Source organism: Somniosus microcephalus, unplaced genomic scaffold, assembly GCF_052327205.1.
Source record: "Somniosus microcephalus isolate GS21.2 unplaced genomic scaffold, FLI_Smic_1.0 unresolved_chr1, whole genome shotgun sequence".
In the NCBI taxonomy this organism is placed as follows: domain Eukaryota; kingdom Metazoa; phylum Chordata; class Chondrichthyes; order Squaliformes; family Somniosidae; genus Somniosus; species Somniosus microcephalus.
Window position 1 is genome coordinate 157,200,630 of NW_028225179.1, and position 13,057 is coordinate 157,213,686.

Sequence of the window (13,057 nt, forward strand, 5' to 3'; positions counted from 1 at the left end):
CCACCCTTCGTGTTTTGGATCCCCCCAGGATTACAGATATCTCCGAGATATTCAGCGTTCCTCGAACTACTGCTCTCGCCACATCCTGAGATCCAGGCTCAACGCCATGCGTCACCACATCAACACTCTCGCCCTCTCCATTCAGCAACACCAACGCACTCTATCTCAAAGCTGTCCTGGTCCACAGTTCCATTTCATCCTTCACCTCATCCGGCACTTCAACAAAAAACTTGTTTTCTTCCTTTCTGATGTCAAGGATCACAAGCTTCAACAACTCTTGGACACCAGCGCCCCTCCGGAACCTTCTTCCCCTTCACTTTCCTCTGACCCCATCCCATCTTCCAATCTCACCCCCTGCTGTGTTTTCTCTCTCCCCTCTGACCTTCCCCTCTCTGACCCCGAGCGAGGGAGGCTGCCTGGCCTGCTGAGTGTTTCCAGCATTTCCTGTTGTTACTACATTATCAGAGCTGCTCATAAGCGGCCGTTTGGAAGAGACAGACGAGTAGATGTCATTTTAGAGACAAAGGCGGGAGTTAACAGTGAACTCAGGAAACGGGAGTGAGAAATATATAAGGACACATTTGAGATGGAAAGTCCGGCTCTCACAAGCGATCTTACAGAGCTCCGTGACCCTATGAGCCTCTGTCCAGTCTAACCAGGTCCGCAGAGAGAGTTGAGCGACACCCATTTTGCCCCGCAGAGTGAATGCCATCGCGATATTCGCCAGAAGAACCGACACACCAGGAGTGCAGCAGACTGGAGTTGACTTGCCCAAGACAGAGTCTTGAGACCAAGACTGACAGCGATCCTGTTCAGTTCCCGAGTTCTCCAATCACTTGTTCTCCACCATTACTCGACTGAACTCGCTCTGTGGCCACAACAATGCCCTGGTGTCAATCATATTGGTTTATGTCGGGCAATTCAAAGCAAGCTAAATACTGCAGCATATATCAAACCCTGCACATTAATGGCGAATCCTAATGTGTGTATATTTCCCACATGATTGTGGATATTAATGTGGCATTTTCTAGCTAATCTTTCCCAGTGAGGGCCCTGGAACGTGTAATCAAACAATGGGATTGAATGAAATCAATTTTGAGAAGGTGGATTTGATCAGATCCAAGTGTAAGAATACATAAGAATCAGAGGATGATACAGCACAGAAGGAGGCCATTCGGCCCATCGTGCCTGTGAACCTTCAGAGACAGTCACCGCTTCTTGGGCCTTTTTTAATGGGGAATTCTTTCCTGCAGCACTGATATCCTGCCAGCAGGTGGCAGTAATGCACTTTGTAACAATGACAGACTTGCGATCAAACAGCGTCTCAGGGACTGGGAGGGCAGCACTGCCTGAGATGTGAATCCACAGACCCAAAATACCCGACACACAGTTTGAGTATCTCCAGAATCTTTTCTATTTCCGAAAACAAACTCCATTTACTCAAACATATATGAAACAAGCTCGAAATACACTCTGTACAGTATAAAGTCATCTTGGATTTCAAGCCTCACTTTCAATGCATCAATGCTCTCAACTTCAACCACCCAATGAGGCAGCGAGTTCCCCATTCTCACCAATCTCCATGTAAAGAAATTCCTCCGAATATTGGAGGAAAGTTGACACTCCAAGGCCTTCCAGCATCAGTTGATGTTTTTTTCTGGGCCAGTGTCCCTGGGAAGGATCCATTGAGCACAGAGGCCTGTGTTATGGAGTTTCCTGGGAGGACCCGGCCTCGACAGAAAATCCACTGCATCTTCACATAAGAACATAAGAAATAGGAGCAGGAGTCGGCCATTTGGCCCTTCGAGCCTGCTCTGCCATTCAATAAGATCATGGCTGATCTTCTACCTCATCTCCACTTTCCTGCACTATCCCCATATCCCTTGATTCCCTTAATATTCAAAAATCTATCGATCTCTGTCTTGAATATACTCAACGACTGAGCCTCCACAGCCCTCTGGGGTAGAGAATTTCAAAGATTCATCACCCTCTGAATGAAGAAATTTCTCCTCATCTCAGTCCTAAATGGCCGACCCCTTATTCTGAGACTGTGACCCCTGGTTCTAGACTCCCCAGCCAGGGGAAACATCCTCCCTGCATCTACCCTGTCAAGCCCTGTAAGAATTGTGTATGTTTCAATGAGATCACCTCTCATTCTTCTAAACTCTAGAGAATATAGGCCTAGTCTACTCAATCTCTCCTCATAGGACAATCCCCCATCCCAGGAACCAGTCTGGTGAACCTTTGTTTATTCCCTCTATGACAAGTATATCCTTCCTTAGTTAAGGTGACCAAAACTGTACACAATACTCCAGGTGTGGTCTCACCAGGGCCCTATATAATTGCAGTGAGACGTCTTTACTCTTATACTCAAATCCTCTTGTAATAAAGGCCAACATACCATTTGCTTTCCTAGTTGCTTGCTGTACCTGCATGTTAACTTTCAGTGATTCGTGTACAAGGACACCCAGGTCCCTCTGAACACCAACATTTCACAATCTTTCACCATTTAAAAAATACTCTGCTTTTCTATTTTTCCTACCAAAGTGGATAACTTCACATTTCTCCACATTATATTCCATTTGCCATGTTCTTGCCCACTCACTTAGCCTGTCTATATCCCCTTGAAGCCTCCTTGCATCCTCCTCACAACTTACATTCCCACCTAGCTTTGTATCATCAGCAAACTTGGATATGTTACATTTGGTCCCCTCATCCAAATCATTGATGTAGATTGTGAACAGCTGAGGCCCAAGCACTGATCCTTGCAGTACCCCACTAGTTACAGCCTGCCAACCCAAAAATGAACAGTTTATTCCTACACTCTGTTTACTGCCCGTTAACCAATCCTCAATCCATGCTAGTATATTATCCCAAATCCCATGTTTAATAACCTCTTGTGTGTCACTTTATCGAATGCCTTCTGAAAATCCAAATACACCACATCCACTGGTTCCCCCTTTTCTATTCTGCTAGTTATAACTCAAAAAACTCTAACAGATTTGTTAAACACGATTTCCCTTTCATTAATCTGTGATGACTCTGTCCAATCCTATTATTATTTTCTAAGTGCCCCGTTACCACATCCTCAATAATAGATTCCAGCATTGCCCCCGCTACTGATGTCAGGCTAACTGGTCTCTAGTTCCCCGTTTTCTCTCCCCCTCCTTTCCTAAATAGTGGGGTTACATTTGCTACCTTCCAAGGCGCTATATAAATGCAAGTCGTTCTTTCTAGCAGATAAAATCGATCCTCAATGCTTCAATCCCTCTAAAGATCTTCTCTGTGCCTGTCATCTAAAATCACTCCTTGACATTTGCGGTACTTTGTGTTTTAGGGTGAGCGGCTGCAATCATTAACACAATTCAGTTTATGGATCTCTATCTCACACCGTGTGTCACCAGAGGGTTTGTAGTCGGCAGTGAGTTCAGTCTGGAGCAAAGTGCCCTGGAATCTCGATCCCCGCCCATCTCCGCCTCCTCCCTCCCTCTCTCTCCCTCCCCCCACTGCCCACACTCCAGGAACCTTCACCCTCCCGGCCAGGGTTCAGTTATTCCCCTCCGTGCTCTGATAGGCTGAAATCGCTGAGCTGAAGGTGTTCGGCAGCAGAGAAACATCGAAACTGAAAGCGGTTTGAATCAGGAAGTGCTGAGGGTGAACATGGCTTCCAGACAGCAGGCCGAGAGTTGGACCGAGGAGGCAATTTGTCCCATTTGTCTTGATTTCTTCACCGATCCGATTTCACTGGAGTGTGGGCACAACTTCTGCCGCTCCTGTATCACACAGTGTTGGGAAAATAAGGAGACAAACTCCTGCCCGGAATGTAGAGAGGAGTTTCCGGAAATAAAGCTCAGGGTAAATCGGGCCTTAGCGAATCTGGCCGAGAAAGCCCGAAAATTAAACCTGAATCCGAAAGAGAAGGAAAGTAAACTTCACTGTGAGGAACATCAGGAAGAACTGAAGCTGTTTTGTGAAACTGACAAGAAATTGATCTGTTACACTTGTAGAGATGCGCGGGAACACAGAGAGCACCGCTTCAAGCCCATTAAAGAAGCTGTTGGAATCTACAAGGTAAAAGGGAACAGATTTGATCACCTGATTATTTTATCACATTTTCATTGTCTAACACTTTTATTCTGTGATTTTCTCTCCCAATCCCAGGATCAGGTGAAATCTTCCTTAGATTCTCTCACAAAGAAGAAATCGGCGGCTCTAGACGCGGAGCGGCGGCAGAAACAGAAGATTTCCGAAATTAGGGTAAATCGCCCTGTGCTGATTTTCGAAGTTTGATTCGGGTTTTTTTGGTTTTAATGCGGAAAACGTATCATTTTTCACATTTCATTTGGTAGGAACAGTCGAGTAGTCTGCAGACCTGCATCACATCCGAGTTCGCTAAAATGCACCAGATTCTCAGTGAGAAAGAGCAGCGTTTAATCAGAGATCTCAGGGAACAAGAGGGGAAGATTCTAGAAACAATGGAGGAAAATCTTCGACAGATTCAAGAGAATTTAAATTCTATTCAGGAGAAACTCTCAAAGTTGCAGAAACAGATGGAGCAAAAAGACGAGCTGACATTTCTGAAGGTGAGGATTATATTTCAGTTTAGTTCAGTGAAAGTTCACAGTCACAAGTTGACGGGCGAGAATTTTGACAAAAATGCAGCATTTTCCCAATAATTCGTCACTGATTTAAACCGATCGATTGTTTTGTCTATCCTGGGCGGAGCTGCTATTTTCACCGAACTAATCGGCCTCCCACAAAATCTACAGGATCCCGGGAATACCTGCAACCTCCCCGGGAATGAGTAGCTGTGATCTTGATGTTTAGTCTGTAATTATTTCTGTGGTGCCCAAGTTTAATATTCTCCTGAAACTCACATTCCAATCCAGTTCCAGTCCCATGTTGTGAGTGTGTGGGTGTGTCTGGTAGGGTGGGTGTGAGAGGCACTGTGTCTGTGAGTGACACTGATGTTGATTTCTAGTATCTGATACTCTAATAAGATTTTTCAACTATATCCTGTTTCTATCAGAAGCATTTAATAATTTTTTGTGTAATTTCCACTGGCCTGTTTTCAAATATGCCGCTCATAGAATTACACAGAATTTTACAGCACAGAGACCGGCCATTCGGCCCATCAGATCAATGTCAGTGTTTATGCTCCACACGAGCCTCCTCCCACCTTACTTCATCTCACCCTATCAATATATCCTTCTGTTCCTTTCTCCCTCATGTACTGATCTCGCTCCCTTTTAAATACATCTGTGCTATTCTCCTCAACTTGTGGTAGCGAGTTCCACATTCTAAACACTCTCTGAGTAAAGAGATTTCTCCTGAATTCTCCTTTGGATTCATTACTGACTCTCTTATATTTATGACCCCTCGCTTTAGACTCCCCACAAGTGGAAACATCTTCTCTACATCTGCCCCATCGAATCCTTTCATAATGTTAAAGACCTCGCTCAGGTCTCCTCTCAGTCTTCCCTTTTCTAGAGAATAATCTTTCCTGTTCACTCTTTCCTGTTAGTTGTACCCTCGCAGTTCTGGTATCATTCTTGTAAATCTCTTTTATACGTTCTCCTGTGCTTCTGTATCCTTTTTGTAATATCCTCTTTCTACCTGTGTGTGGGCAGCAGTGAGAATTGGGAATTATCAGCAGCTTGTAACAATCTGGGTGTAATTTCTGCTGTCCCGATATAGACGCTCAGTCTCTGTCAACTCAGATTGTGTTTTATTTATTTCAGGAAGAAACTCGTCAGAAGAGGAGGTAGGCCATGCTCTTTACTGAAACTCCGCACAGTTTGGTAAAATAGCTCAGAAAAGTGTTTATGATCAATTTATAACCAATTGTTTGATATTTGCAGGATTAGTGAGGACGGTAATTTACTGACATTAGCAGATGCCACCCTGTCTATCGAAAAATTCAACGGCCCTTTACCGTACGCAGTGTGGAGTGAAATGCTGGATTCCATTAACCCCGGTAAAACTCATATCAGTTCCTTTGGCCTGATTTATATCTCTCATAATTTGATTCGTTATACATAAAATATCATAGATAGTATCTTTTAGTACTAAGTAGTTGCAAATGAACGCGGTTAAAAGCGGGCCTGGATGGAGTTAGTGTTATTCACGCACCAAATCCATCTTCTATAAAGCATCGACTGGTCAGCTGAAAATGTCAGCTCCCCGAACATGACCAACACAGGGACCCTCAGATGAACCACAGCCTCCAGAACCCATCGATACTTTGCACACTTTAGCAACAGGAAACACCGCCCTTCCCAGCTGAACCTTTCTTCCTCTACAATACTCATCTCCTGATCCATCTCCATCTTGTGTGTCAAACTCATGTCCGTGACCAAGGTCAGGACAGGAAACCTGGGAGCGAGGCTTTCTCTGCCTGTTGAGGGAGGAGTGGCGAGGGGTATAGAGTTAGCTGGTGCTCACTGTGGACCTGGGGAGCAAGCACTGGATTGCTGAAAGTGTCACCAAGGCTTATTCTCTCAATTGCCTTGAATCATTCCACTCGCCCTAGACAATTATGGCTTATACATCCAGGGATAGTTTCAGGGTAGAGGTATGACAATGGTGCATCACATTGAATAACCGCTGGTGCTTTGCCTCCACGTGCGGCCCCGTATGAAGCCTATTTGTTTGCATGGACCAGTCCGGAGATATCTGGAGGTTAAGATATTGGCCAATATTTTCTTGTCCGCATTGAGGAGGGATTTAATTTTCTACAGTGAGCAATGGTGGTGACCTTTCTGTTCATATGTATTAACATGATTGTGACTAAGTTAAGTGTGTCTGTGTCCTTGTCTCCAGCGCATAGTGCGGGGTTTCAGTAGCGGGAGAGTAAGCTCCGCGATTAGGGCCTTGTAAAACTCGGTAGGGGACCTATTAGTTGGCGTGGGACCAGGTCACTATTTTTCCCAGATTGCTCCGGCTGCTTGTCCTAATGCCCTGTGTCCACTGGAAGCTTGTCCCGTTGGGAGTGAAGAGCACAGTTTAGGTCTCCACTCATGGTTACTGTGCCATCCATTCGTGGGCGAGTGTGAGGATTGCTGATGTGGGGAATGTGCGGACACCTCATTCAGGACACAGAACTGAAGCTTCACTTTGGGTTCTCCTGTTATTCGAGATTCTTTAGGATGGAGTGGCCTCCTTCTCCAGGAATGCGTGTCTCAGAGTAATGGGAAGGTTCCTGTTGATTAGTGTGACTATCCTCTGCTCTTGGGTCAGTAGAAAGCGGCCAGCATTGGTCCCACCCACTCACTCACAAACTTGGTGTGTTCTGAGGGTGGTGAGGAGGATCTCCTGTAGAAATGGTGCTTCCAGCTGTTCTTTTATGTCTGTCAGTCAGTTTTGTTCTGTCTGATTATGTGCTGGAGTCTGTTGAGATTCGTGGATATAATTTGATTGATGGACTGTATTCAGGGTGATGTCGGTTTGCTGTCTCCAGGGAGTCTTTTCCACTTGGGGGTGTCTCTGAATCTGGGGCCTGCCTGATTGTACCAGCTTTGCTTGAGTTCCTGTCCAGGCTGCTGTTCAGACTGATCGCGTTGTGGACCACAGCTGCTTCATCCTCTTTTTCTGTACATTTTCCCTTGAATTATTTATTCACTGCCCTTCCTTACCTTTTCCCCTGTGGCAGCTCTTTTCCTCCCTCCATCTGCGGGATGTATTCTTGATCCTGTTTGGTGTTTGTTCCCTAATACGCTAAATATACATTGGCTTTTTACCAAATAATCTGTATCCAAACCCCGTTAAAGGATCTTGAAAACTTGGAAATAATGAGAAGTCGGTTTAATACTTTTCAATCATATTGATCCACCCACTATTACAGAGACTGAGATTACTGGTACAGACAGATCATACAGTGACCGTGAGATTTCTGGGACAGACAGATCATACAGTGACCGTGAGATTACTGGGACAGACAGATCATACAGTGACCGTGAGATTACTGGGACAGACAGATCAGACAGTGACTGAGATTACTGGGACAGACAGATCAGACAGTAACCGTGACGGGTATTATGTAACGACAAAGGATTAATTAGCAATCTTGTTGTACGAGGCCCCTTGGGTCTGAGCGATCATAATATGATCGAATTCTTCATTAAGATGGAGAATGAATGAGTTGACTCAGAGACTAGGGTCCTCAATTTAAATAAAGGAAACTACGATGGTCTGAGGAGCGAGTTGGGTAGGATTGATTGGGGAATGGCACTCAAAGGGTTGACTGTGGATAGGCAATGGCAAACATTCAAAGACCGAATGGATGAGCTACAGAATTTGTTCATCCCAGTTTGGCATAAAAATAAAACAAAAAAGGTGGCTTTTTACAGAATAATCTGTATTAAGACCACTTTAAACAAGCTTGAAAACTAGGAAATAATGAGTGAAAATTATTAAACTGTTCAATCATATTAAACCACCCAATACATACAGTGACCGTGAGATTACTGGTAGACAGATCATACAGTGACCGTGAGATTACTGGTACAGACAGATCATACAGTGACCGTGAGATTACTGCTACAGACAGATCACACAGTGACTGAGAGATTACTGGTACAGACAGGACATACACTGACCATGAGATTACTGGTACAGAGAGTTCATACAGTGACCGTGAGATTACTGGTACAGACAGGTCATATAGTAACCATGAGATTACTGGTACATACAGATCACACAGTGACCGTGAGATGACTGGTATAGACAGATCACACAGTGACCGTGAGATTACTGGCACAGACAGGTCATACAGTGACCATGAGATTACTGGTACAGACAGATCATACAGTGACCATGCGATTACTGGTACAGACAGGTCATACAGTGATCATGAGATTACCTGTACTGACAGATCATACTATGACCATGAGATTACTGCTATACACAGATCACACAGTGACCATGAGATTATTGGTACATACAGATCATACAATGACCGTGAGATTACTGGTACAGACAGATCATACAGTGACCGTGAGATTACTGGTACAGACAGATCATACAGTGACCGTGAGATTACTGCTATAGACAGATCACACTGTGACTGTGAGATTACTGGTACAGACAGATCACAGTGACCATGAGATTATTGGTACAGACAGATCATACAATGACCATGAGATTACTGGTACAGACAGATCTTACAGTGACCGTAAGATTCCTGATGCAGACAGATCAGATTCTGGAATGGTTCCCGCGATTGGAAAGTAGCAAATGTACCCCCACCATTTAAGGGAGCTGGGAGTGAGAAAACGGGGAATTACAGACCAGTTAGCCTGACGACATTAGTAGGGAAATTGCTGGAATCTATTATTAACGTTGTGATTACAGGGCACCTAGAAAATAATAATAGGATTGGGCAGAGTCTACACGGATTTATTAAAGGGAAATCGTGTTTGACAAATCGGTTCGAGTTTTTTGATGTTGTAACTAGCAGAATCGATAAGGGGGAACCGGTGGATGTGGTGTCTTTGGATTTTCAGAAGGCATTCTATCAGGTGCCACACAAGAGGTTGTTAACCAAAATTAGGGCTCATGGGATTGGGGCTAATATAGTAGCATGGATTGAGGATTGGTTAACGGACAGAAAACAGAGAGTAGGAATAAACGGGTCATTTTCGGGTTAGCAATCTGTAACTAGCCAGATACCGCAATGATCAGTGCTGGGGCTTCAGCTATTCACAGTTGATATTAATGATTTGGATGAGGGGGACCAAATGTAATATATCCATGTTTGCTGATGATTCAAAGCTGGGTAGGAATGTAATTTGTGAGGAGAATGCAAGGAGGTTTCAAGGATATAGACAGGCTAAGTGAGTGGGCAAGAACATGGCAAATGAAATATAACGTGGACAAATGTGAAGTTATCCACTTTGGTAGGAAAATAGCAAAGCAGCTTATTTTATAAATGGTGAGGGATTGTGAAATGTTGGTGTTCATTGGGACGTGGGTGTCCTTGTACACAAATCACTGAAAATTAACATGCAAGTACAGCAAGCAATTAGGAAAGCAAATGGTATGTTGGCCTTTATTACAAGAGTATTGGAGTATAAGAGTAAAGATGTCTTACTGCAATTATATAGGGCTCTAGTAAGACCACACCTGGAGTATTGTAAACAGTTCTGGTCTCCTTACCTAAGGAAGGTTTTACATGTCATAGAGCGAGTGCAACGAAGGTTCACCAGACTGGTTCCTGGGATGGGGTGATTGTCCTATGAGGAGAGGTTGAGTAGACTAGACCCATATTCTCTAGAGTTTAGAAGAATGAGAAGTGATCTCATTGAAACATACAAAATTCTTGCAGGGCTTGACAGGGTAGATGCGGGGAGGATATTTCCCGTGGCTGGCGAGTCTAGAACTAGGGGTCACAGTCTCAGAATAAGGAGTGGGCCATTTCGGACTGAGATGAGGAGAAATTTGTTCACTCAGAGGGTGGTGAATCTTTGGAATTCTCCACCCCAGAGAACTGTGGTACCTAAGTCGTTGAGTATATTGAAGGCAGAGATCGATAGATTTTTGAATATTAGGAGAATCAAGGGATGTGGGGATAGTGCAGGAAAGTGGAGATGAGGCAGCAGATCAGCCATAATCTTCTTGAATTGCGGAGCAGGCTCGAAGGGCCAAATGGCCGACTCCTGCTCCTATTTTGCATTTTCTTATGTTCTTAAGTTCTTATTATCATACAGTGACCGTGACATTACAATGTTGGTCTCCTTACCTAAGGAAGGATGTGCTTGCCATAGAGGGAGTGCAACGAAGGTTCACGAGATTGATTCCTGGGAGGGCGGGACTGTCGTATGAGAAGAGATTGAGTAAACTAGGCCTGAATTCTCTTGAATTCAGAAGAATGAGAGGGGATCTCATTGAAGCACAGAATTATTACAGGGCTTGATAGGGTGGATGCTGGGAGAATGTTTCCCATGAATCTTTGGAATTCTCTACCCCAGAGGGCTGTGGAGGCTCAGTCATTGGGTATATTCAAAACAGAAGTCGATAGATTTCTGACTAGTAAGGGCATCAAGGGATATGGCGATAAAGCCGGTGAATGGAGTTGTGGCAAAAGATCAGCCACGATCTCATTGAATGGTGGAGCAGGCTCGAAGGTCCGAATGGCCGACTCCTGCTCCTATTTCTTATGTTCTTATCATACAATGCCCATGAGATTACTGGGACAGACAGATCATACAGTGACTGTGAGATTACTGGTACAGACAGATCATACAGTGACTGTGAGATTACTGGTACAGACAGATCATACAGTGACCGTGAGATTACTGGTACAGACAGATCATACAGTGACCGTGAGATTACTGGGACAGACAGATCATACAGTGACCGTGAGATTACTGGTACAGACAGATCATACAGTGACCGTGAGATTACTGGGACAGACAGATCATACAGTGACTGTGAGATTACTGGGACAGACAGATCATACAGTGACCGTGAGATTACTGGTACAGACAGATCATACAGTGACTGTGAGATTACTGGTACAGACAGATCATACAGTGACAGTGAGATTACTGGTACAGACAGATCATACAGTGACCGTGAGATTACTGGTACAGACAGATCATACAGTGACCGTGAGATTACTGGGACAGACAGATCATACAGTGACCGTGAGATTACTGGTACAGACAGATCATACAGTGACCGTGAGATTACTGGTACAGACAGATTATACAGTGACTGTGAGATTACTGGGACAGACAGATCATACAGTGACCGTGAGATTACTGGTACAGACAGATCATACAGTGACTGTGAGATTACTGGTACAGACAGATCATACAGTGACAGTGAGATTACTGGTACAGACAGATCATACAGTGACCGTGAGATTACTGGTACAGACAGATCACACAGTGACTATGAGATTACTGGTACAGACAGATCATACAGTGACCATGAGATTACTGGTACAGACAGAACATACCGTGACTATGAGATTATTGGTACAGACAGATCACACAGTGACCATGAGATTATTGGTACAGACAGATCATACAGTGAACATGAGATTCCTGATACAGACAGATCACACAGTGACCATGAGATTACTGGTACAGACAGATCATACAGTGAACATGAGATTCCTGATACAGACAGATCATACAGTGAACATGAGATTACTGGTACAGACAGATCATACAGTGACCGTGAGATTACTGGTACAGACAGAACATACCGTGACTATGAAATTATTGGTACAGACAGATCACACAGTGACCATGAGATTATTGGTACAGACAGATCATACAATGACCATGAGATTACTGGTACAGACAGATCATACAGTGACCGTGAGATTACTGGTACAGTCAGATCATACATTGACCGTGAGATTACTGGTACAGACAGATCATACAGTGACCGTGAGATTACTGGTACAGACAGATCATACAATGACCATGAGATTACTGGTACAGACAGATCATACAGTGACCGTGAGATTACTGGTACAGACAGATCATACAGTGACCGTGAGATTACTGGTACAGACAGATCATACAGTGACCGTGAGATTACTGGTACAGACAGATCATACAGTGAACATGAGATTCCTGATACAGACAGATCATATATTGACCGTGAGATTACAGGTACAGACAGATCATACAACTTTAAGTTTCTTTTTTTCGCCTTTTGATCTGCCGTCTCAGCAGCTTTTCCTGTTTTCACAATTCCCTGTTTATTTCGTTCCTTTGCTGAGTTCCCAGATACCTGGTTTCTAGCTGCTGGCATTCTTTTTCCCTCTATTATTTTCTGCATTTCCAAATGTTCCCCTTCTCTTATTCTCTGTGTGGCTAAATGTTTTCCTTCTCTTACTTCACTCTGCTGTGCACAGAAATGGGCTGCACAGCCTGCCCAGTGCTCCCCTTTGTCTAATTCGACCTTTCCCAGAGTCCCTTGACTCTGGACCCTCTCTATCACCTTCTGATATGACTCTGCTTCTTGACTCGTCAGAAACGATACTAAATCAGTTAAACATAATTTTCTCAACTCTTTATCTGTGACATGCTCAACTTCT

General features: G+C 44.1%; 1 protein-coding gene across 1 annotated transcript in view; it reads left to right on the forward strand.

Moving 5' to 3' along the window:
* Positions 1 to 13,057, forward strand: part of LOC147096328 (E3 ubiquitin-protein ligase TRIM69-like) — a 240,911-nt gene that overhangs the window by 22,827 nt on the left and 205,027 nt on the right. The window contains 5 exon segments of the mRNA XM_085973806.1: positions 3,607 to 4,071; positions 4,162 to 4,257; positions 4,350 to 4,583; positions 5,742 to 5,764; positions 5,862 to 5,977. Of these exon segments, the coding sequence (XP_085829932.1) occupies positions 3,607 to 4,071; positions 4,162 to 4,257; positions 4,350 to 4,583; positions 5,742 to 5,764; positions 5,862 to 5,977 (934 nt within the window).